Source organism: Psittacula echo, assembly GCF_963264785.1.
Source record: "Psittacula echo genome assembly, chromosome: 11".
NCBI classification, from domain to species: Eukaryota; Metazoa; Chordata; class Aves; order Psittaciformes; family Psittacidae; genus Psittacula; species Psittacula echo.
In genome coordinates this window covers 5258159-5281272 of record NC_137746.1, presented here as the reverse complement: position 1 = coordinate 5281272, position 23114 = coordinate 5258159, and the positions used below count along the sequence as shown (strand labels likewise).

The window sequence follows — 23114 nt, the reverse complement described above, 5'->3', positions numbered from 1 at the left end:
GCATGGATTTCTTTTACTGGGGACAGAGGAGGGAACCAACCCACCTAGCAGAACGAAGGCACTCTGGCTTTTTGAGTTACTTTTTGCCCTCTGTAGAATGGGAATAATTCTCAGGGGAAGGAGGAGGATTTGTAAGATCAGCCAAACCTACAAGAAAAGGTAATTATATAGAAACTTTTCATAGCCAGCAAAGAATCACAGGGGTAGAAGAGGAGCACGTGCTGCAGCACTGGGTGAGTTCTTTATTCATTTCAATAGCTCCTACAGGACACAGTAATGCAAAGACAAATGTAATGGAAAGGCTGTCTGTCTGCTGAAGATGATGTAACCAGGTGAGAGCAGAGTTTTCACACTGTCAGATGGGAAAGCTTAATTAAGTCGTACAGCCAGATCAAAGACTTAAGGCTGGACCCAGCAAAAAGGGTAAACCCAGTTCAGAGGGATGTGAATTCCCATGTTCGGTGCTGCAAGTCAGACACTTGTCCTCCTGCCTGCAGTGGTTTGGTGGGTTAGGACAGGTCTCAGGGAAGACACGCACATGTGGTACCTTCACTTCTTGTACTCCTGAATATCTCTTTTCCCACTGATGTAATGGAAAACTTCTTTTTGGCCATCTTGGGCCAAATCCCAGATTTCTACCTTTTGTTCATCTCCCTCTTCCCTCATTGGTGTCTGGATGAAGGATCCCAGCTAAGGGAGAATATGTTACACAGAGCAACCTCAGCCCCTTCCTGCAGTCCATTACCTAACCTTGCACCAGAAATGTTTCTGGTTCAATACATGCAAGCATTTGCAGGAATAGCCCACACCACTACAGGGGTGCAGCCTCCCAGAGAGCAGCTAGGGCAGTATAAACCTTCAGCTGCTTTACACTTAGCCTGAAAACATTGCAAAGGGGATGAAAACACATAAATTAATGAAGTGAGAACAGAAAATCGAACTGTAGTCTGAAGGATGTTTGACTTGCTCGTCTCTCACTGGGCAATACGGGTACACTTCTTACTGGGTAGAGTTGCTATTCTTCACTGGAAAACTCATAACCACGCCGAGACAAAGGAAGCTCAGTCTTCAGAGGTGTTAACCAAGACAGATATTAAATATCTCTGTTGGCTTCCTTTGCACAGAACCTCTAATTCATATTTCTGCGACTTCAGCAGCAGCTCCTCCATGGAAAGGACCTTATGCACCCCATGACCTGTGTGAGTGCACACGTGTAACAAGAACCTGATTCGCAGCATCCCAACAGCTAAATGAGAGAAGAAAAGGTGGAGCTTTGTCAAATGACTGACAGAAAATAGCACAAACCTAGAAAAAAACCCAAAAACTAACTGGGAACAATTTAATCTTTGTGGTCATTAAAACCCAGTGAGTGTGTTTTTATCTTCTGTAATGTACGTTTTTGCACAACAATCTCCTAGCATTTAGAAAAAGAATACTGCCCACTAAGGCACTGGGAAGATTTAACCAGAACATACCTTGCTTCCTTTTAAAAACTGATGATCTGTGAGAGTACTAGGCTTATTTTGGAATAAGAAAACATTCTAACGCACCAAAGGTCCCTGTAGCTTAATTAGCTCTACTGCTTTCCATGCACAGAGTAAGGGAACATTTGCAGAGTGAACAATTAGTGCCCCTAGGTTAGGAGGGGAAGATGAAAAGCAAGAAAATAACCAGCACACTCACCTTTAATGAAGAACAGCTTCTTCCAAAAGGTCACCCCATGTACCTTGCATAGTCTCATGTGTTCCACTTACCTTTGTCTCAGTTTCTTCTCCTTCCCTCTCTCTTGGCTCAACTCTGGATGTTTTAAGGCTCCTCTGCTCTACCCATGTCAGTAGAAAAGAAATGCAGTCACCTGCACTGATTTGGGAAATTTCTACCCTATAATGCGCAAACCCAACTTTGTGCTATCAGCTAACCGCCAGCAGACATAGGGTATGAAGGTCCAGTAACTCAGAGTCTGGCCAGAGTGATCTGTATATGCAACTGTATTGAAATAGCTGTAGCTATTGTACTGCAAGCTAAGGCAAGCCAAATTTTGTCCTACCTGGCTTAGGACCACAGGACACAAGCTCAACTCCATCCTTTGAGTGAGAGATGCTGTTTTCCATACACACTCTGTGGACAGGACACCAGGTTCTCCATTAATTTTGGCAGTTTCTCTACAGATAGATCTTCCAGTACTTACATGCCAGGTTAGCAGATACTATTTAAGAGCTCATAAACGACAATGTGGAACCATGTAACAATTGTATTCAAAAGACAGCCCTAAATAGATTAAATACAGTAACCGAAGGCCCTAGATTGATTTTACCATTGAGGACCAAGTAGGTCCTTTTCTATTCCTATCTGGATTTATAAAGCCAGTATTTAATTGGCATGGATGTTACCAAACCAACTGCTGCCACCAGAAAAGGCTCATTCCTGGGCCAGAATTCCCACAAATACTCCCAATGATAATCCTACAAGCCAAACTTCTGGGTGGTACTCAATCACAGCTGCACTCTGCGCACAGGATGCCTGTGTTACCCACACCATCTAGTGGCCAGACTGCAGAGGTGATGATGGGAATTTAACCCCCAGCCATACGACAGAACCAAAAACCTCATTGCTGGAGTTTGGGACGGACTCATCACTCTGTTGGGGACTTAACGGCTGCTTCCAGACAGCAGATTTAAAACTACAAACAAGCTGAACACTCTGGGGCATGCGGTATTCATGGAAACACCGAGAGAGACCATTTATTTCAGAGCAAAGCAGTGCCAACATACTGCACATGAGCTCTGAAGAAAGGCAGGGATGCCAGTGAGGTGTCTTGTGTGCTTCAGGGCTTTACACAGCAAATGTGCTCAGGTGTTTTCTGCTGTGATAGGAACATCATGTAAAACATGAGCCTCCACTGTTACACATACGCAATGATAAAGATGACATCTCTCCCAATAGAATAAGAGTCTGCTGAATCGCATTCCAGAAGGAAAATTGAAAGCAAGAAATCTCTACTTTGCTTCCTTCTGATGGCAAATTAATGGCATCTTTGAATCCCTTCCTGCTGCCAGACCAAACGTACTTGAGGCTTTCTGGTGTGGCAAGGGAAGAGGAAGGAAGGAGCAGGGTCTACAGGACCCAGACAAAACCTGTGGATCCTACACTGCACAACTGACCTTACTAACTGACTTGGGAAGATCAGAGGATGGCCAGATATGAAGACATGGAGCAGAGACTGGAGTAGGTTTGAACACAGGTTTGGAGACATTACTAGTTGCGTCTTCACAATCCAAACCCAAATGATTCAAGCAGCTTTCTGGGCAGCAGATCCATAAAATAACAACATATGGGAAAGTCTTTTTGGGATTATCAAGTTTCCTACATGTTACCCACGTCCCTCACTTTGGCTGTACATGCAGGTCTTCAGGAAAAGCTTTAGGAATTAAAATATGAATTAGACTTCAAGAAGCTTTGAAACAGATATTGGATTTATTGGTCAGCTATGAGTAGGAAAATACATTGGTAAAGAAAAAGAAGACCCTGTATATAAATATAATACTAACTAGTTAAAATTTGACCAAGAAGAAAGTTCCACTGAAGAGAACAGTAAAAGCCCTTGTTTACCATCAGACCATATTCAGTTTCCCATTTATCTTATTGAAGAGCTGCCTATAGACAAATGCAACATTCTTTGAGCTTAGTGCAGATAATGTGCTGGTTTTTGTTACATGAATGGTAAACAAGAGTTAGTCCAGTGCATTACACATTATACAGAAGTACTGTGAATAAAGACTAAGATATTCTATTTTAGACACTACTTAAACATACCAAGACACTTAAAGTGTTACAAATTTATGCAACCAAAGGAAAAGAATAGCAGTTAACATACTAAAAAATACTGTGTCTGGCTGGATGAGAAAGGCTTGCTACTTAAGCGGTTAACTCAATCTTTTAACTTTTACAGTGTAATTAGTTTGGTTTTTTCTTTCTCCCCAGTGGTGGTGTAATTATTTTGCCTTTCTTAAAGCTTTTGTGTGGTCGCAAAAGCAAACCATAAACTATCTTCTGATTCTGCTCGAAAAACCCTTTGAGATTTGCTAAAGTTACATCCAAAATGCTGACATAGAATGTTCTTACAGCCAATTTTGTCAAATACTAGCCAAATTTGACTTTTTAAAGCTGCTAAAAGGACAAAATAATTACAACACGCACTGACTTATATGCTCTTCCCCCTCCACTTGTGTTATGTTAAAAGCGGTAACTCGTGGTATTAGTCTTGTACTCTAATCCATTCTTTTAGTTAAAGGTATATTTCAATTTACACTTTGACACCCAAGAACTCTTGGTAAATGTAAATAAAAGCAGACAAGATATGGCTGACTGTACTTTAAGTGGAAAAAAAGCCTGGTCTAACCTAAATAAATCCTTTCAACCCCAAGGACGTTCTGTGACTTCTGCTCTATGTGCTTTTACAACAAGAACACTGAAGGTACATTATGGCAACACCCAAAACCACCTCAAACAAAAATATTGCAATTAACCATTCTGTGTTAAAAACTATGAAGGAAACATTTTCATTTTGTGAAGACACTGTTTATTGCCTTATTCTATGTTATAGCTGGAAATTGAGACTTCTGAGTTAGATTTGTTTGACACAGGAATCTATTTTCTTTGAAGGATTGTTTGACAAAGTTTCTCTCAGCTCTGTTTAGGTGCCATCCGGTCTTTCCCTAAACCCTACACATTTCTCCTTCCTTCAGCCCCCCAGTCACAGCTGCAGCCCAGTTAAAACCCAGTGAAGTCAAAGGAGTGTCTTCAATGTGTTCAGTGGGTTTTTGATTGGGACCTGTTCCACTAGTATAAAAGCTGGAACTTAAGTGGACCCTGCAACTGTGAGGTGACTATGCAGGAACAGTTGTGTCTCCAAAAGCGCAAAGGGGCCGTATTTTAACATGCTGTCACAATTTCAAATAGTTTTTTAAGACTACTTAATAGAGGAGAACACGTATCGGATAAAGCTCAAACCTTTAGAATCTAACAAGTGCACTCAAGCTCCAGCATCTATTAAAGTAAATTATCCCCCTCTAAAAAAATACAAAATGAGTAAGTGCTTCCCTTCCCCTTCTGTAAAGCTTTCTGGACTCATTTACACAATCCAGAGAATCAGAAAAGAAACAATAGTTTGCTTAGTTTGACAAGCTAAACTGGCTCATCATCACTGGAAATGGTCATGATGTACATTACCAAGACATCATTAAGGAAACATGAGTAAAACACCTTTTTATTCACACTTTACAAAAAAACCCCAAAAAACAAACAGAAAAAAAAATAATAACACTACGCATTAAGTCTACTACAGCAACACTACCAGCATTTCAATGTACTGATTATAAACTGGACAGGTTTGGTGTTTTCACAACTAAAACCAAAACCAAAATAACCCCAAGAGATCAGGTCCCAGACAAGGATTCAAGATCAGCATTTCTCCTATTGCAATTTTAAAATGTACATTTTACACACCCGAACTGTTTGTCAGTTTTGACTTTCAGCTTCAAACAGAACGGTTGGAGCACACTCACGTGCTGACTACTCAATAAAATTTTGAATCATTATTACCAATCCACTCTCTTTATATATAAAAATTCACAATATTTAGAAAGTTTTCTCTTAATGCTCAGTGTCCTTTTGCTTCCCTGCCCGCAGCTGAAACAAAAGCTGTTTAAGACCAAGCTCTCTATCCATTTCTTTTTACATTGATTATTCAAGTTGTATTAGTTTAAGGAGATGATAAATTCTCTCCCTTTTAGGATACAAATAGACAAGTTAAATTTGTAAGCTGTTATAGACTTGGCTTCATGACACAAATGGCACTGAGGGTACACTATAACTTTAGTCTTGCTTGACACTTTAAAACAAAGACTTGGTCACTTTAAAAACATGATCTGAAGAATTGTCTTTGGGACCTGTATTGAAAACGCATTTATTTTACACTGCTTCATCAGTAGAAAATGTAAGGTTGGGTTTTATTCTTCAAGGAATTATACTTTCTGAAACTGAGGAACACACTTAAACGAAAAGAGAATTCACATGATAGTAATTCTTAGTGGGAAAAACAGCACTGTGCAATGACACTGAAAGAAGCAGTGCATGGGTATTAGAAGCTAGAAACTGTGTACCCATAACCTGAACATGTTCCAAAAGTGTGATATCCAATGCTTCACAAAGGAAAAGATGCCACAGCTTATACAAAAGTATCTTCATAAAATTTTCACAAGTGTTAACATTATTTAAAAAAATAAAAGAGGATGCACAGGATCTCTCTGCATGCACAGGCAGTGCTAGTTGAGAACAAATCGAAGCAGGCACAGTGGAGATAGGACAAGTATTTAAAACAGAAATGAAGAAGCTGTACACGAGTATTCCGAAATTTTACTTTAAAAGTTAAGAGATGAGAAAAATATCTGAGCCTATACACATCAGCAATAGCTTTCCATCCTTACAGGTCTACTTAGATTCACTGCTTAGCTTATCTGTTCTGCGAGAACTCTATGCTTTTCTCTTTAAGTCAGAAATAAACAGAATGTACTTTGTTATCTCTGTAAGATGCTGTGATTTTATACATCTGGATTTTAAAAGCAACGTCCTCAATTGAACATAAAAAGTAGTACAAAAGGGCTAACGAAACCCTAACAGTGCAAATCATTAGCAGAGAAAACCTGTGACAACCTCTTTTACAAGCTGGCCTTTATAACACATGAAAACAGATAAAAATTTAGCCTTAGTTTACAATACAATCATTTTCCAAATCTGATTTTTCTTTTTTTTTTTTCTTTTAAAGTACAAAATCTCATAAATCAGGTTTTCTGTTGTTCATATACAATCAATAAAGGCTAAATTCAAATTCTATATTTTACAAACAAGTCTGAAAAAGGAGGGAGTGAAGTACGGAAGAATGTTCTGTGGATGTTCCTACTGGCCTCAAAAAAGTAGTGCTACAGATAACTGTGCAAAGAGAATATACTGTATAACAATTCCCTATTTCAAGGCATGAAAATGTCACGTTGGATAAAAGGAACAGGAAGGTTAATTGTAACGTATTAAAGAAAGGTGCAAATGCACCGATCACTGTCGAACAGTATACAAAGTATATTGGGCTCAGAATTGTGTCTGTTGATAGCACCTGGCTTTTACTATGTCTTTAGCAAATAATTAGATTTAAGATTAACATTATTAAGAAAAAAAAAAAAAATCCCTGTTGGCCATACCTCACTCCTCTATATTCAGATTTTACAATTGTACAAGTTAGATTGAGGTTGCCCTCTCAAATGTACTTGACTACCTCCTGCCAGGGAGATGGATTCCATTTACAGGAGGCAGGAAAGGCAGCAAAAGCTCCAGTTGTGCAAAAAGTGAGAAGTGGTCAGAAGGGATGAGTGGATGTGGACAACCACTTATATTGTTCTCTATTAACCAATGATGATCCAAAGGTCCAAGAATGCCAAGTATGTTTAGCTGAGGTTTAGAGTAGAAGATGTAGTCAATAATACCCTAAAACAAGAGAAGAAATAAAATTATTAGTATATATTATTGACTCAAGTTATTCTTCCAAACAAAAGGTGAGCTCAGTCTTACAGAGTAAGCAAAATGCTATCACTCTTTCTTTACAGTATCAACTTAGGACAATTCTACTTTCTTTATCCCGATTTGCTCAATATAGGTTAGGAAAACAAAAGTCAAGTCTATCCTGTATCACTTCTGCTATGCTTTTGTGGGTTGCAATTTCCAGCCTCCTACATAGCTCCAAATCACATTTATCTGATTGTGAAGACAAAAAGAGCAGTCTTGTTTCCCCCGAGTCACAGAGCAGTAAGTTTCTTCCAGCAGCAACACAGAGTACTTCCTTAAAGTTGACAGCTTCAGTGCCCCTGTTGAGCTATTTCACTTAGCTTGGAGTATTAATATATGAAATCTTCATGTTTACAAGAAAGGTTAACAGCACCCCAACTCCTGTGAATCTATTACAAGTTACTAACAACGAAAATCTGATTTCTATGAGAATGAAGTGTTGAACACTCTAGTTTGCTATGTTTTAAATATAAACTTGATGAATTTAGCGTTAGCTCCCCAAACAGATTAACTTACTTGTTAAACATTTTTGTACAGCAAACACATTAGTTAAAACTCAAAAAGGAAAACTTGCCCAAAATATCAGCCAAGGCCTTACCTTGAAGTCAAATGTGTAATTTGTATAAGGCATTAGACCATTCTCATAGGCACTCTTCAACTTGAAACCATGTGTAATTCTTCCATTTGTTGTTCCATTTTTTCCATTACAGCTGAAGTTAGTAAGACTTTCATTGTATCTCAGTTCCTTAAAATCTTTGTGGTTTGTTTCCACGCCACCAGTGCTCAAGTACTCAACAACACCTATTAGAAAGGCACACACACAAGACTGTATTGATAAGCATTCAGCAGCTAAGAGTGTGTAGGTACCTCGAGTCCTACAACTAAAGCTTAATATATGCTTTACATAAGCAAAACCTTAAAGCATATACAATAGTCAGCAGTAGTTCTTTTACAATATTGCAAGGCAATGTATATGCATATCAAGAGTAAATGTCACCTAGAACACAGACATCTTTCTTTAATAAAAACAAGAAGGTTAGTAAGGAACAGACTGGGGAGGGAGATAAAAAAAGTAGAAATAAAGTTCCACAGATGCTAAGCAGTCAGCTTCCTCTTCTCTACGCTCAAGTCTTGGCTTTCAACATTCTTCAGCTAAAAGGTTATAAAAAGCCAACTTCTGTATCACTACTTCAAATAAAATTACAGAGGCTGCAAAGCCAAATTGACAAGATTTGTCAATGATCATGCCTCTTAATTTCAGAATAGCTGTGTTAAGGTTCTAGAAGGTATAAGCAGCTATTAGTTGCTCTAAAGACACAATCAGACACATGAAGTGGCTACTGCAATAGCCACTAGTGATACTTGGCTTTCTGGGATCATAAAGAATCAAGTTTGCAGTACTGCTGAGCAGTAACTGCTCCTATCAACCCTAACAGATGTTAAGAGTTGCCAAGCAGTGGCCAGAAGGGAGATCAGGAATGGAGATTATTATACTGGACAACTACCAATAAGAAGGAAGGATGGTTTTTGAGTTCAGCACTTCAGCTGGGTACCTGAGAAAGCCAAGAAGGCTACCACTGTTAATTTCTTGCACTTTATAAAGTTGCCACCAAGGCAAAAAAAAGTTGCATTTAGTAAAGTGCTCTGAAGAATTCCTTTCTACTAGGAAATGTATTAAATTTTGGAAGTCTTAAAATAATTGAGCTGCAGAAAATGAGTGTATGGTGGCAACTTTAAAGAGAAGACCCTATCTTGTCACACTTGAAATTAAAAAAACCCCACAATTATCAGGAACATCCTCATGCTTCCAGTTCATTTTGGAAGATACAGTCTTCCTTTCCATTCCTGTACTGTAAGATAACAATGAGAGCACTTCTGAAAGACCAGACATAGCTACACTACTGCACAGGCAATAAGGACATGCACAAAAGAACCAGTTCTATCTCTTCTCTCTTCCTTTTATTTTATTAGTACCTTTATAGCTTATATCAAACAATGTATTCTCTAAGTTGAAAACCCCTTTAAAGAAGCAAGACCTTAAAATTTAAATTATTACACACTTGAAACAGTCAAAAAAAATAGAGAACTCTTACCAGAGTCTGGTAGGGAATTGAGATCTGCACACAGTACAAGTGGAATGGTTCCAAGCTCTCCCGAAACGCCAGGTTTCAGACTACGAGAAGCTTTATCAATAATGTTCTTTACCTCGGACAGGAACATCATAGTTTGAACCAGCTTCACATCAGAATAATCTGGGTCCCAATGCATATGTGCATTAGCTACAAGAACTAGCTGCTTCTCCATCCCAAGGTGTGGCTTTCCAGCTAAAATTTAAAACCAATTATTTACCTTACATGGTCAGCAACACAAAACACTATTATTGAGTTTTAAACAAGATGTTTGAGGAGAGGCAAAATAAAATACCAGTATAACCTGCATAAGGTTAATACCATTTAAGAGGGTCATACAACTCCTCTTATATCTGTATTATGTGTTTTAGTTGATATAAAGCATTAGCGGTAATTATTTCACATTCAAGATCATTAACAGACAGACTAGCTTGTTACAGGTAATGTTTATGTATGTAAGAATACTGTGAATTAACATAAATAACAGGCAAATAGTGTCGTTCTAAAAAACTACAATGGTTTTCCTCAGGTTGTGATAGTAAACAGGCACAGCTCATATCTTATCAGGCAATGAGCTCTGAATTGTAAGTTTTCCACATTCTAAGTTACCTCTCTTGCTAGAAGTGCTTCTTAAAAGGCTTGTTAGAATCTGAATTAGTAAAATATCATTTGGATAAATATCACACAGGTTGAGTAGGTACCCACTGTGATACTTGAAAGCCAATTTACATTTCCTAAATTAAGAGTGACAGGGCAGAACAAACAGGTTGTATGAGCACGAGAGTGAAGAAAGTAACAAGCTAAAATGATGCAGATATATGATCCAGAAATACATGACTAACAGCCACTGATTCTTTCATACCTGTACATAACTTCAAGCAAAAAACCCACTTTAAGCAAAAAGGTGTAAGTGGAAAAAAATAAAGATCTCCAGCATTTAAGCAGTATGACTAAATTCTCTTTGGAAATAAGTTTGTCTGAACATACAGTGTGCAAAGTTATATTAATCAGAAGAACCTACTTTCTACTACCACAAAAGTAATCGTATTTTGTTAATGAAAGAAAATCTATTAAGAAACTAAACTAAATAGGACTTACATGACATTTCTATCAATTCCTTTCGCAGTTCTAACAATACAGCAACTCCAATGTTATCTTTTGTCATAACTCTGTTCAGCATCGCTTCTGAACCTTCCGAGTTTGCCATTGCTAGTTGATTGAACTCAACAGTATGTTTTTGAACCAAAGTAAATCTGAAAGAGAAACATCATACGTGCTTTTTCCAGCAGCCAGATACAAAATGAAATGTTGCAGGTAAGTTTTTAATTAAAGCTCAAATGCATTTATGATGTGAAAATCTCAGTCAACAATGTAATTCCATAAAATCCTAAACTGAACTCAAAGGATACAGTTCTCTTAGCAATTTTTATGTATTTTTACTGCCTTAGTTTCAATTAATGGGAGGGGATAACTATAGAAATGTAGTGCATGTTTCTAATTCTGTGGTTGTTTCTAGTTCAAAGATGCTTGAGCTATAGACTGACCAGAGAAATTACATGAAAGAGAGCAAGACACGAGACAAGGCTTTGCAAAACACATCACTTACTTTTCTGTTTTGAAAAATATTGCACAACCATCAACATGTTTCCTTTCCTGTTCGGACATTGTCCTAGCTCTAGATTTTGGACTGAAGAATCCATTGTAGCCACGTTCTTTCAATTCTACCAGGAAAAAACTGTAGTACTGCTCTGTTTCAACCTCCTACAAAGTTATCAGACAGCACAGTATGAATGTACTATTGGCAAAATACAGAAGGCTGATATTATTTAGAATCTTCAGAAGTGTAAATCACTTTCAAATTAGATTTAAGGGGAAAAAAATGTAAGAATTAAGTACATCAGAGAATGCAAATTTCAGAGCAATATCCCTATTTTAAGAAAATATAAATGAATTTCTGTAATCCCCAGAGTTATAATTATCTCAAGCTTTTTATTTGAAAATATGTCAATTACAGCCCCATACACACACAGAGGCACGCAGACACGTACCCTTCTTTGATCAGCAGCTGCTGGTTTGCATTACAACAGTGTGGGCTGAAAAGCATTCTTTTGATGTCAAGCAACAAATAATGTTTTAAACACCACTTCTTTTTTTGCTTTTGTTTTCAGAAGGTTTTGAAAACACACGGTTTACTGTAAATACATTTAGTGTAGAGAAACCAGAGCAGGGGAATAGAAAAGGGAAAGAAATCACGGTACATCTTTTACCTGAAGACTTATGATGTCAGCATTGCAGCTCAGGATTTCCTGCATAATGGCTTTTTTTCTGTATTCCCAGTTCAAGGCCCAAGAGGGACAATAGCCATACAGCTGCCGGGTAGCGTATTTATCACAGAGCACGTTGTAACACATGACAGAGAACAAGGCTGCAGAACAAGAAGTTTACTTACACACTGATACACTAAACAAATATATGTATGCACACACAAAATTACGCTCTTCACTTTTGTCTGCTGCAAATGTATCAATTCTTGCTTTACTACCAAAACACAGCACATGTATCTATATTAAAAACCTGATAGTCTTTCTAGGAAGACAAATTACACGTCTGCACATATGGCAGCTGTCTTCTAGCATTTAACTGGAAAACAAGAACCAAATCCCCTTTAATGCAGTAAATAGCATACAAATGCACTTTATGCTAAGTGCTGTGCTACTGTGAAAAGCCTAAAGTGTATTTGAGCACTTATATTTGATAGCTGTACAAAGGTCTGCGAACTCTTCAAATAGATTATTTAAAATCTACTTTAACTATTACCACCTTGAGCTATAACAGATCCATAGGCACAATCCTTCTCCCTTTGCACAGTGAAAAAGTATAGGCAAATAAACGCCCAAGCGTTTGCACCTCAAAAAACCTACACTTCAGGTGTAAAGACAAGAAACATCTACTCTCTGTTTGAATTTGAACAGGAGTGATAATGAGACACTTTGGGACAACCTGACAGGTAATCCAACAGCATGGACTTTGGGTTTTGTTCGGGGAATGTACATCAATCTGGAAAACTGCAATAACTGAGAAACACACTGAATTTTTTGGTGTGCAGGCAAACAGAAGAGGCTGTATTTTAGACAATTTATGCAGAAAAAAAATTAGTAAATAATAAAACATGCCCTGAATCCCACAAGAAGTGCTGAGTCAAAGATGATACATTTGTTACTTAAAAGAATTCTTCATTTTGGGGAAATTATTTCTTTTATTCTTCAGCAAACGTTCAGTTAAGCCTGCTGCAATTCAGCCATGTCATTAGTTGTGGACAACAGTTTCAATTCCACCGAGGAGGGTGTTCATTCAAAGGAAACTACTTTATAGTAAGAAATGAGTAAATCCGTAACAGGTTTTCCAATTGAGAGATCTACTTCACCTGGCTAGTCAGCACTGCACAGATGACTGCTCAATTTAAGCATTTATTTTTCAGAAGATAGTAAAGATCAACAGAAAAGGAAAGAAAAGAGAAGGAAAAGTCCTTTAAGCATTACAGTACCTGTTGGTCTTGTACGGTCTGGTTCTTGCAACATAATCCAAGATCTTGGAGGTGGTTGTTCAGTTGAAACTATGGGAACATTTTTAAAGTAGAGATGCAACAAGTGATAATCACATTTATTGTACACAGCAGAAAGAAATGTTTTAAGAATGAGCACTTACTTCTTTTTGCAGTACCTGCCAAATTATCAAGCAAATAGTTCAGTAGCCTTCGCGTCCCATCTGGTTCCTGATACAGGTTCAGAATATCCTGTGTAAGCGGATTTCCTGCAAACAGATTTACAGATATATTGAAGAAAATATATAGAGCCAATATGAACTTGCATATCAGTGTTGAAAGCTGGCATTTCTGAGAACAGATAATGCATCTACTATGAACTACTCAGAGGTTTCAGATCTCAGGTCTTCAATCCCACAAAACACTGGATGTGTGAGTAGCTCAAGTGATGTTAGCCTCATTCTATCCTGACTACATCTGCTTTCGGATGGACCACCCCAAGGGTGGTCACTGGGTCTAACAATACTGAAGAACAGCATGACACAAGACACAGGCAGAGCTGATGAGGCCAAACACAGGAGCCACTTCTGCTCACTTTGCCTTACGTGAGTGAAACATCCATCAGCTTATTTGCCAGTCACATATGAGCATTCCTAACATCCAAACACATAAGCAGACTGTAAAAGTCTTCATGGACAATTCACATTCTGCTCACTTTGTAGAAAGAGAATCAAACTTCTTCATTTATGGAGTGTTTCACCAAACTCATTCTTTTTCTTTACTTTAAATAATCCCTAAATAACAATATTTATACATGTGGAGTAGCTACAGCTGGGATTGCTATTCAGTAACATTCTATGAATTAGCAGACTACAGCCATTACATCTCAGAAGCATTATCATTAAAGAAACAAGGATACCAAGAAAAAGCATGAATACCTTTCAGACCCAAAGTCTGTAACTGGAACAGTTTCCCCAGCTCAAAAGGTAAAACTCGTAACAGGTTGTTATTTAAATGTAGTTCCCTGTAGACAGAGCAAAAATTATATAGGGCTGAAAACAAATCAACACTTGTCTTCAGCAGTAGAGTACAAGAAGTTTAACTAAGACAGAAACAACATACCAGCAAATCACAGTATCGGAAAACTCAAAGACTGAACAGCAATAGTTAGGGAAATATTGCTATACTCAAATATACAGACAAAAACAAGACAAAACACATAAAGCTGAAGTACAGAGAAAAGCATGTTTGTTGAGTTCATCTTAAAGAGCCAAATTTTGTAAACATTAGCAATAATTAAATACTTTAATAACTCCAAGTGATGAAGCAGTAACAACTCTGACAAAGCAGATCATGAAACAGTTCAGCTATGATTAAAGACCAAATAAAGGGAAATTATATCTCAGGAAACAAACAAGCAAAAAATCCAGGATCATGGCAGTACAATTAGAACTACGGCATTACCATGTAACAGTCATTTACAACAGTCATTTTCTGTTGGCTTCGGTTTTTCCATAATTACAGTGTTAAGACAAAAATACCTGCTTTTTATCTTACAAAAACAATATGCAGACAGGGACAAATTCATGTCCTGGATTCTGATACCCAAACAAACTGGGCAGAGAAAACGGACTTAGTAAGAGCTTCTCTCTTTCTTAAAAGTATTCCCATCTAAGCAGTGCAGACTTTCCTCACCATATTCAATATGAAGTTGCTCCTTCAGATTGTTTACAACTTGGTGCCTAGAGACTTGAAAACTATTTTCAGGCAACAAAAACGGGAAAGAGAAAAGAAAGGAAACCTGGTTGCCAAGAGTTACTGTTGCTCTTTCAGATTTCTACGAGACAGCATTTGAAGCAAACAGATACAACTCTTCTTCTGGCCTTGCCTTTCAAAAGTAAACTCTGCCTGGTTCTTCCCTAACAAGAGCTTCTCAAGAAACTCTTTTGTTTCACAGCATATTTGGAAACCTCTGTATAAAATATAGTGGCTTGTTTTAGGGACACTCTAGGGTGTGTATTAGCTGAAGAGATATAGGAAACTTTATTTCACTGGGTTATATAGAAACGCCAAGTTACTTCTCAACTGTTTGCAAACTATAGCACACCTAGCCAGTTCTGAGTTCGGCTTTTTCCAGCATAAAATCCCTTAGACAAAGGCATGTATGCTAGAGAGAAACTCAGAAGCCCACTGTGTCATTCTAGGGTTGCTAAGTATGAATGAGGCATGCGGCAGGTAGAAAAGAGGATGGGGGAGTTAAAAATACATATATAAATGAAAATCAACATCTCCACTAGTTCTCAGCACTTCCACAGACATTTGAGATTTACATCACTATTATTTTTAGGAATGATATTCCACATCACATTATAAAGCTACTATTTCATTCTTCAGGAAGCTACTTTTTCCCCTAAGAGCTTTTCAAAGCACTGCTGAAGTCTAAGAAGTCTAGAGGAAAAACACTGAGCTGGAAGAACAGCACAGCAGTTGGTATCATCACACTTTTTCTCTTGGATGAAAGAATTAGTTTCTCTAATAATCCTTGCCTCTGTGGAACCTGCCTCCTCTACATAGCAAAGGGTATCACAGCAAATCCCACTGGTTCACAGAACCACAGCATCGTTTAAGTTGGAAAACACCTTTAAGATCACAGAATCCAATCATAAATCCAGTACTGCCAAGTCTGCCACTAAACCATGTCCCCAAATGCCATACCTACATGTCTTTTAATACCCTCAGGGATAGTGACTCCACCACTTCCCTGGGCAGCCTGTTCCAATGCTTGATAACCCCTTCAGTGAAGACATTTTTCCTAATATCCAATCTAAACCTCCCCTGAAATAGCTTGAGGCCATCTCCTCTTGTCCTATCACCTGTTTTGCATGGAGACCTCAGAACAGCCTTCCAGTACCTGAAGGGGGGCTACAGAGATGCTGGGGAGGGACTATTTGTTAGGGATTGTAGTGACAGGACAAGGGGTAACGGGTTAAAACTTAAATGGGGGAAGTTTAGATTGGATAAAAGGAAGAAATTCTTTACTGTGAGGGTGGTGAGGCACTGGAATGGGTTGCCCAAGGAAGCTGTGAATGCTCCATCCTTGGCGGTGTTCAAAGCCAGGTTGGAGAGAGTCTTGGGTGACATGGTTTAGTGTGAGGTGTCCCTGCCCATGGCAAGGGGGTTGGAACTGGATGATCTTAAAAGTCCTTTCCAACCATACCTATCCTATGATTCTATGATTGTTGCTTGGGAAAAGAGACCAGGAATCTCGTCTCTCCATCCTCCTTTCAGGTAGCTGTAGAGAGCAATAAGGTCTCCCCTCAGCATCCTTTCCACCAGACTGTACAACCCCAGTTCCCTCAGCCATCCCTCACCAGACTTGTTCTCCAGACTCTTCACCAGCTCCGTTGCTCTTCTCTGGACCCGCTCCAGCGCCTCAATATCTCTCTTGTAGCGAGAGGGCCCAAAACTGAGCACAGGATTCAAGGTAAGGCCGTACCAGTGCCTACTACAGAGGGATGATCACTTCCCTGATCCTGTTGGCCACATTATTGCTGATACAGGCCAGGATGCTGTAGGCCTTCTTGCCCACCTGGGCACAAGTTGGCTTATGTTCAGCCTGCTGTCAACCAACACCCCCCTAGGTCCTTTTCTCCTGGGCAGCGTTCCAGCCACTCTTCCCCCAAGCCAGTAGCATTACATGGGGTTGTTTTGACCCACATGCAGGACCTGACACTGAGCCCTGTTGAATCTCATACAACTGGCCTTTGTCCATCAAGCCAGCCTGTCCAGATCCCCCTGCGGAGCCTTCCTGCCTTCAAGCAAGTCAACACTCCCACCCAAACTGGTGTTGTCTGCAAATTTACTGAGGGTACACTCCAAGTTCTTTCAAGCATATCAACAGAATCTGTTTTACAGCTCAGCTTTCCAAAGATAACACATTACAGTGTCCATTTCCCACCCCCCCTTCTGCAAAGATCAGAAACCTTACTGCTCTGACACCTCTTTATTCAAGTACCTACAGTAAAAATGCAGATGTAAGGAGCCTTAGGCAAGATCACACCCAGAGCTCCAGACATGGGAGCTGGAAGACCTGTTATCAATTCTCAAGTGTAAGAGCACAAATGATTTCCGTGGCTCAGGATATTAGCAATGTGCAGTGTTGAATTACCATTAGTTTGAACATCTTCCCAGAAGCTATGGGAAATGTCTACAGTAAGAGCCAGCCTGAAACATAAAACTCCAGCACAGCTGAGACCTGCAGAGCACTATCACATAGGATGCACTTACAGATTTTAATTCACTTTCACCCAGTGAAAGGAAATCATGGATCAGCTGCAATTACTGAGGACAGAGAGAGCACAGTGGATTAGTGCACTAGCTTTTCACATCTAGAAACTGGGCTCAAGTATTATGTTTAGGTCATAAACAAAAAACTAGCATGATCCTAGACCTTAGCTACACATTTCACATTCACAAGATTTAGCCATTTCTACACAGAAGAAACTTAGGATGTCAAAGAGCTGTAACTTCATAGAATCAGCCAGAATAAATTGGGAAAAGTGTTGGGAAGAAGGCACAACATCTTTTGACACCACTGGTGACTATGCACTGCTAAGCTAACTCCATGTCATATTATGTTTAAAACGTTTTAAAATGAAAGAGACTGATGAAAATAAAAGGATACTAATGAAGTACAAAGATAAATTTGACAACATTCCAGTAAAACTAGGATTGACAGCTCACAATGTGAGTGGATAAAGGAAGGAACAAACCTGCTACTAGTAACTGCTTTTAACTGAAATAGTAATGCAAAGCTTTCTTTAGAACACACTACTTCGCAGATGAAAATAGCTACACAACACACTGCAAAACAGAGCTGCCAATAATGCTCTAATAGGCAAGGTCCCTTTGCTCAGCATCCAAGGTTGAGACTTGAACTGCTTTGGAATTTGAGATTTTAGTGCCGCTTTAATCAGCTAGTTTAATCCCCCCAGCAGAGTGGACTTTTCTAAAGCAGAAGAAAATGCAGTGACAGATATTTCTACGTGCAAACTTGCTTTGCTTCCAGTTTCATCAGAGCTGTGCTGGCAGCCCATTTCTCTATTGTCTCCTTCTTCTAATGTTCTTTTTACTCTTAGACTGTTTTCTGGATTTGAGAAAGTTGCCCATAAATGTCTTCAAAATTAAAAGCAATGAAGGCAATTACTTGTAACTGTCTAATAAACCTAAAATAAGGCTCTTCCTCTGGGTCGAGGGCAGAAGAATGTTGCCTGTCAATATTCACTCTTAGATAAATGATTTATATATTTACATAACTCTTTTTCAAAGTGAAATGATGCAGCTTTAACTGTAATCTAAATAAGCATCACTACTCGTGTTTCACTTCCAAAAGGAGGTACCATTTCATGCAAACTTTGCACATCTTAGCACTCTAAAATTGAGAGGGAAAAACAAAAGGTGCATTTAGAACACTTTTTTTTCTCCTCCCTAGTTTGCACAGGAATGCAACTGCACAATAGCAGAAATGGGAAGGAGATATTAGAAAAGTTGCAGTTGTAGTAAAATAAAAATAACATGAAATATTGTTAAGAATAACTACTAAAGATGAATAAAGAGGGAAAAGCTGTAGTTCGCATGATTATGAATGCTTAATCTAACCTTTTTCCTACCCTACTATCAAGTTAAAAGCAATTTTGTTTTGTGCATCCGTATTTCGTAGAGAAAATGCCACATAAAAATGTGTGTGAATCTGGAAAGAGATGCTCCAGAGAGAAAACCTGACTTGGAAAAATATAAAATGGGTGATTGCCATCAAACTAAGGGCTTCTGAAGCTCATTCCATACTGTCATATATCACAACGAGAGATCACAGACAAGCCAGCACTAATACAGCAGCACAGACCATACGAAATATTCAGGGAGCCAGATAAAAAGAAGTGAGGAAGGGGGAATATACTTGTGCTTTTCATTTACTAGAAAGTAAAAATTATACTGAATTTAAACCGTTGCTACAAAGCTAGTAAGAGACCAATTTTAACTTCTGTTACATACCTGAGTGACACCATGTTTCCGAGCTCTGCTGGTAAACTGCGAATTTTATTAGAGGACAGGTCCAGATATACCAGATTGTGAAGCTTGGCAATGTCTGAAGGAATACGGGATAAGGAATTGTCACTGAGATGCAAAGCTGTCAAATGGGTCAGTGTCCACAATGATGAACTTAGACTTCTCACTTTCCCTGCAGAAGGAAGATAACAAAACAAATAGAACATTTTAAATATAGAGGTTTAGCGATAATTACACATTTTGTAAGGATGTAAGGGGGGAATGACTTTGGGGGGGGGGGGGTGGTGTTTTGTGGTTATTATTATTTTATTCAATTAAAAGTCCATTAATCACCAATTCTACAGATCAAAAAAAACCCAGCACTGTGTAAAAAGATATCAGGTTTTCACAGGGATGCTTAGATTGGTTTTCTTTTCTCCAATCCATACTTAAAGGTTTAAACATCTGTCTTTCTCAAGTTCCATACAAAACAAGACATATTTACTACCGTCCACGAATTCAGTAATTAACAGTGGTGTTAGAAACAGGGTTTTTCTCAATTCTAGTTTATGTTTAAGATCAAAGATGCTGCTTTGGTTTGCCCCTTATTTCTGCACAACATCTTTCAAACCAAAAATCTTTATTCTATGGCATTAATCCAGCCAAGAACAGATAGAAGCACTATATTTAGGGTGACTAAGATGCTTAGTTGAGAACATGGATATCCATCTGGCATTCAACTAAAAGCTGCATAAAACTATTGCCAGATATTTTAAAAAATGGTATGATTTTTGTATAAACTGAAGGGTGGAAACATGGGTTTGTGTGACAGAATCAAGATTTTTATGCTGCTGCATGCAAGGAACGTGAGATATCATCAGAAGGTCTCAAAACATTTCTTCTCTCCAAGATTCACCCCGACAGCGAAGGAGCAGATCCTTTTTCATTTACAGAAGTCATCTCATTGTACCAAAAGCGCTAGAAGAAGAGTACCGATGCCAGTTTGTCCAAGGCAAAAAGCTACTTGTGACAGCCTTTAAAACCCTACCATGATTCACCAATATTAAGAACAGTCTGGTTAATATTATACCAAAATACATGCTTTATAATTCCTTTCCTTAAATTATCTGCTTCAAAATAGAAGTCATATTTAGTGCCTGGGGAAAAGCTACACTGATACACGTGTATCTGGGACTCAATCCCTGGTAACAAAAGGTTTAATGCAGGTATCATTTCCAGTGTGCTGTAAGAAAGTGAGTGGCATAAAAGAGCCTGCAGTGAAAAAGCTCAGTGATTTAAACAAGAGCAGTTAAAACATTTGTGGCTTTCTGTATTAGATGACCAAGTATTTTGCAAGGAAAAGTCAGTGTGAACATTAACAAACACATTGTCGCATTTTATTTTGCAAGGCAAATGCATACAGTTCTTAAAGGATTCATGCTAGGGTAATGCTCATTAAGAAATCTTTTGAAAGGTTTTAAATACAAATTAATAGTTCTTTGCATTTTAAAATTTGAATAAACACCTCTTCCTCCCTCCCCCAGTGCAAAAAGGTGACGTGATCAAAGAAACCCTTGCAGCTGAAAGGATTTCCAATCAACATCACTGATCCATTCCCTGGACTACCTACATCTCTCTTGGCTGGAATCAGTCTATAGCAAGATTACCAGGCATGAAAGGAAAGTGCCATTGCTTAATGCATTTCCTGTGCAGAGGCAGCAGATGTCCAAGTGGATATCCAAGCCTAATGCTGATACATAATGCTGATTCCTGAAGCAGCATTTAACTAGGTTTCTGCATCTGTAACCTTCAAGTAAAGAATGCTATTCACGTGTTAAGGCACGTGGCACTTGAAGCAAGACAGGGATTCAATGATCTGGATGGAAAGACTCTACACAATTCAAAGAACTCTATTTGTGTTCCTCCTTCTATAAAATTCTCTATTGAGCAGTCACTCAGAAAACATCACATGGCAATTTTTGCAGACTCTCCAATAATCTCCATATTTAAGCAAAATTTAAGCTTACTTTTACATCACAAAATTTCTTAGTTTTTAAAATATCTGCTTGAATTTCCTTGTAAACACATTTTACTGGGAACCATTCCTCGGTTTCTTACCACTTATTTCCAACTCTGCCCAGTGTGATTTCTTTCCGTTGGCTGCTTCCTCTGAGGACATAATTGTGTACATCCTCCGTGGATCAGGTGGATCGTACTTTTCCTTGGGCATTCCTGTTGAGACAAAAGACACATAAATATATTATATACTGAGAAGTATTTAAAAGGTAATTATTTAAAAGGTAATTTCCATTTCAGTTAAGTTTCGTGTTGGACGTTCACTCCAAATACTTTTCAAAACTTCAGGTAAAGATAACCCATGCCCATTCTCAAACTCCACTGAGTAGGCTACAAAACAGACCATCACAGATTCTCAATGCTCCTCAAATGGCAGGTAACACCTAACCTCTAACTCAATAGTTCAGCAAAATCTCTAACCCAACATACAGGTTGTGTCCTGCCACCTTTCATGGATATGTCACTGTGTGCTTCAAAATCAATCCATCCTACTGCAGGCTCATGGTTCTTCAGCAATGAAACTTCAAAAAGTGACAATCACCACCACATTCTCTCTCATACAAACCATAAAGAAGACATCTGCTGATAACCTTGACTATGCATCAGTTCCAGGTTTACTGCAATTCTCAACTTTCCACACAATTCAGCATCCAAGAAAAGAATTAAGGTTTCAAAAAGATCTTCAATTCTCTAAGTCTGCAAAATGACATCTTTTTAATCCAACCCTCATCCTACTCTTTTCAATCTGAAAACAGTATACCTGACCCAGACACCTCAGCCAGGTGTTCAGCACTGAAATTCAACTCCGTTTTCTCTCACTCTCGCATCATTCCTGATCACTTTACACGAAATATTTTTGAACTCCTTATTTCTTTTTACCATACCCAATTAGGGACCATGAGAGAAGCAAATGAAGGGGCAAAAATTCCTCTCCATGGAGAAATTCCTGGCTCCATTATAAAGACCTGTGCCATAACCCTCCCTCTACCATGAGCTAGCTTTCCTCTGTCCCCAGGTGAAATGCATCTGAGGTTTAGTCAGTTTAAGAGGAAAAACACCTTACATAAACTTTACATAAGCACATACTGTATTAATTTACAAATTAGCTCCATGTTTTCAAGTTACATAGGCCTTCCAATATAAATTGTGTTTATCATAAATAAGGGTAATGCTTTTGCATTGTCCTACATCTATCTCTGAGATTTTATGGCAAAGATTTCACCCTCTAAAGCTGCCACATCCAAATATATGCAAAAAGGCACAAGCAGCAACCTATGAAATTATTTATATGAATAAAGAAATCAAACAATGCTGGCTCAAATCACATTTACAAACACATTACTAGCAATATTATGCTTCATATTATTCATTATGCATAATATTATTCAGCAAAATGCATTACAGCATTATAACCACTAAAAAAAACACTCAATAAAGAAGCTGTATTGGTCAAATGAGCACATCCAGGTCTTTTAAGGCTATTTTTTTTTTTTTTTCATATCTCTGGATGAATACATCAGAAAAGTGTTGTCATTATATAGAGAATAAGCAATGAACAACTTCATAAATTAGATTCATCTGTTTATTGAATTAAGTGGAAAATGTTGTGCTAAAAAAACCCAGTAGAACCCCCCCAAAACTTTTAGCTAATTCTGCACCTTAATTAAAATAAAGCTTTTAGATACTACACGCTTACTTTAATGCAACAACTC

The 23114-nt window shown here is 38.3% G+C and overlaps 1 protein-coding gene across 3 annotated transcripts in view; it reads right to left on the bottom strand.

Annotated features, from left to right (window-relative positions):
- Positions 1 to 3455: 3455 nt before the first annotated feature.
- The window catches only part of CNOT6 (CCR4-NOT transcription complex subunit 6), a 32720-nt gene continuing 13061 nt past the window's right edge, over positions 3456 to 23114 (bottom strand). For 2 of the 3 annotated variants that reach the window (XM_080627029.1, XM_080627030.1), the window contains exons 2-12: positions 21445 to 21558; positions 19333 to 19519; positions 14220 to 14305; positions 13446 to 13550; positions 13285 to 13353; positions 12008 to 12165; positions 11347 to 11501; positions 10839 to 10993; positions 9705 to 9935; positions 8210 to 8412; positions 3456 to 7533 (exon numbers count right to left, since the gene is read on the bottom strand). In XM_080627029.1, coding sequence (XP_080483155.1) covers positions 7321 to 7533; positions 8210 to 8412; positions 9705 to 9935; positions 10839 to 10993; positions 11347 to 11501; positions 12008 to 12165; positions 13285 to 13353; positions 13446 to 13550; positions 14220 to 14305; positions 19333 to 19519; positions 21445 to 21556 — 1674 coding nt within the window. In that variant the 5' untranslated portion in view covers positions 21557 to 21558 and the 3' untranslated portion in view covers positions 3456 to 7320. The remainder of the gene's footprint in view (positions 7534 to 8209; positions 8413 to 9704; positions 9936 to 10838; positions 10994 to 11346; positions 11502 to 12007; positions 12166 to 13284; positions 13354 to 13445; positions 13551 to 14219; positions 14306 to 19332; positions 19520 to 21444; positions 21559 to 23114) is intronic. The other variant, XM_080627031.1, reaches the window with a different exon arrangement.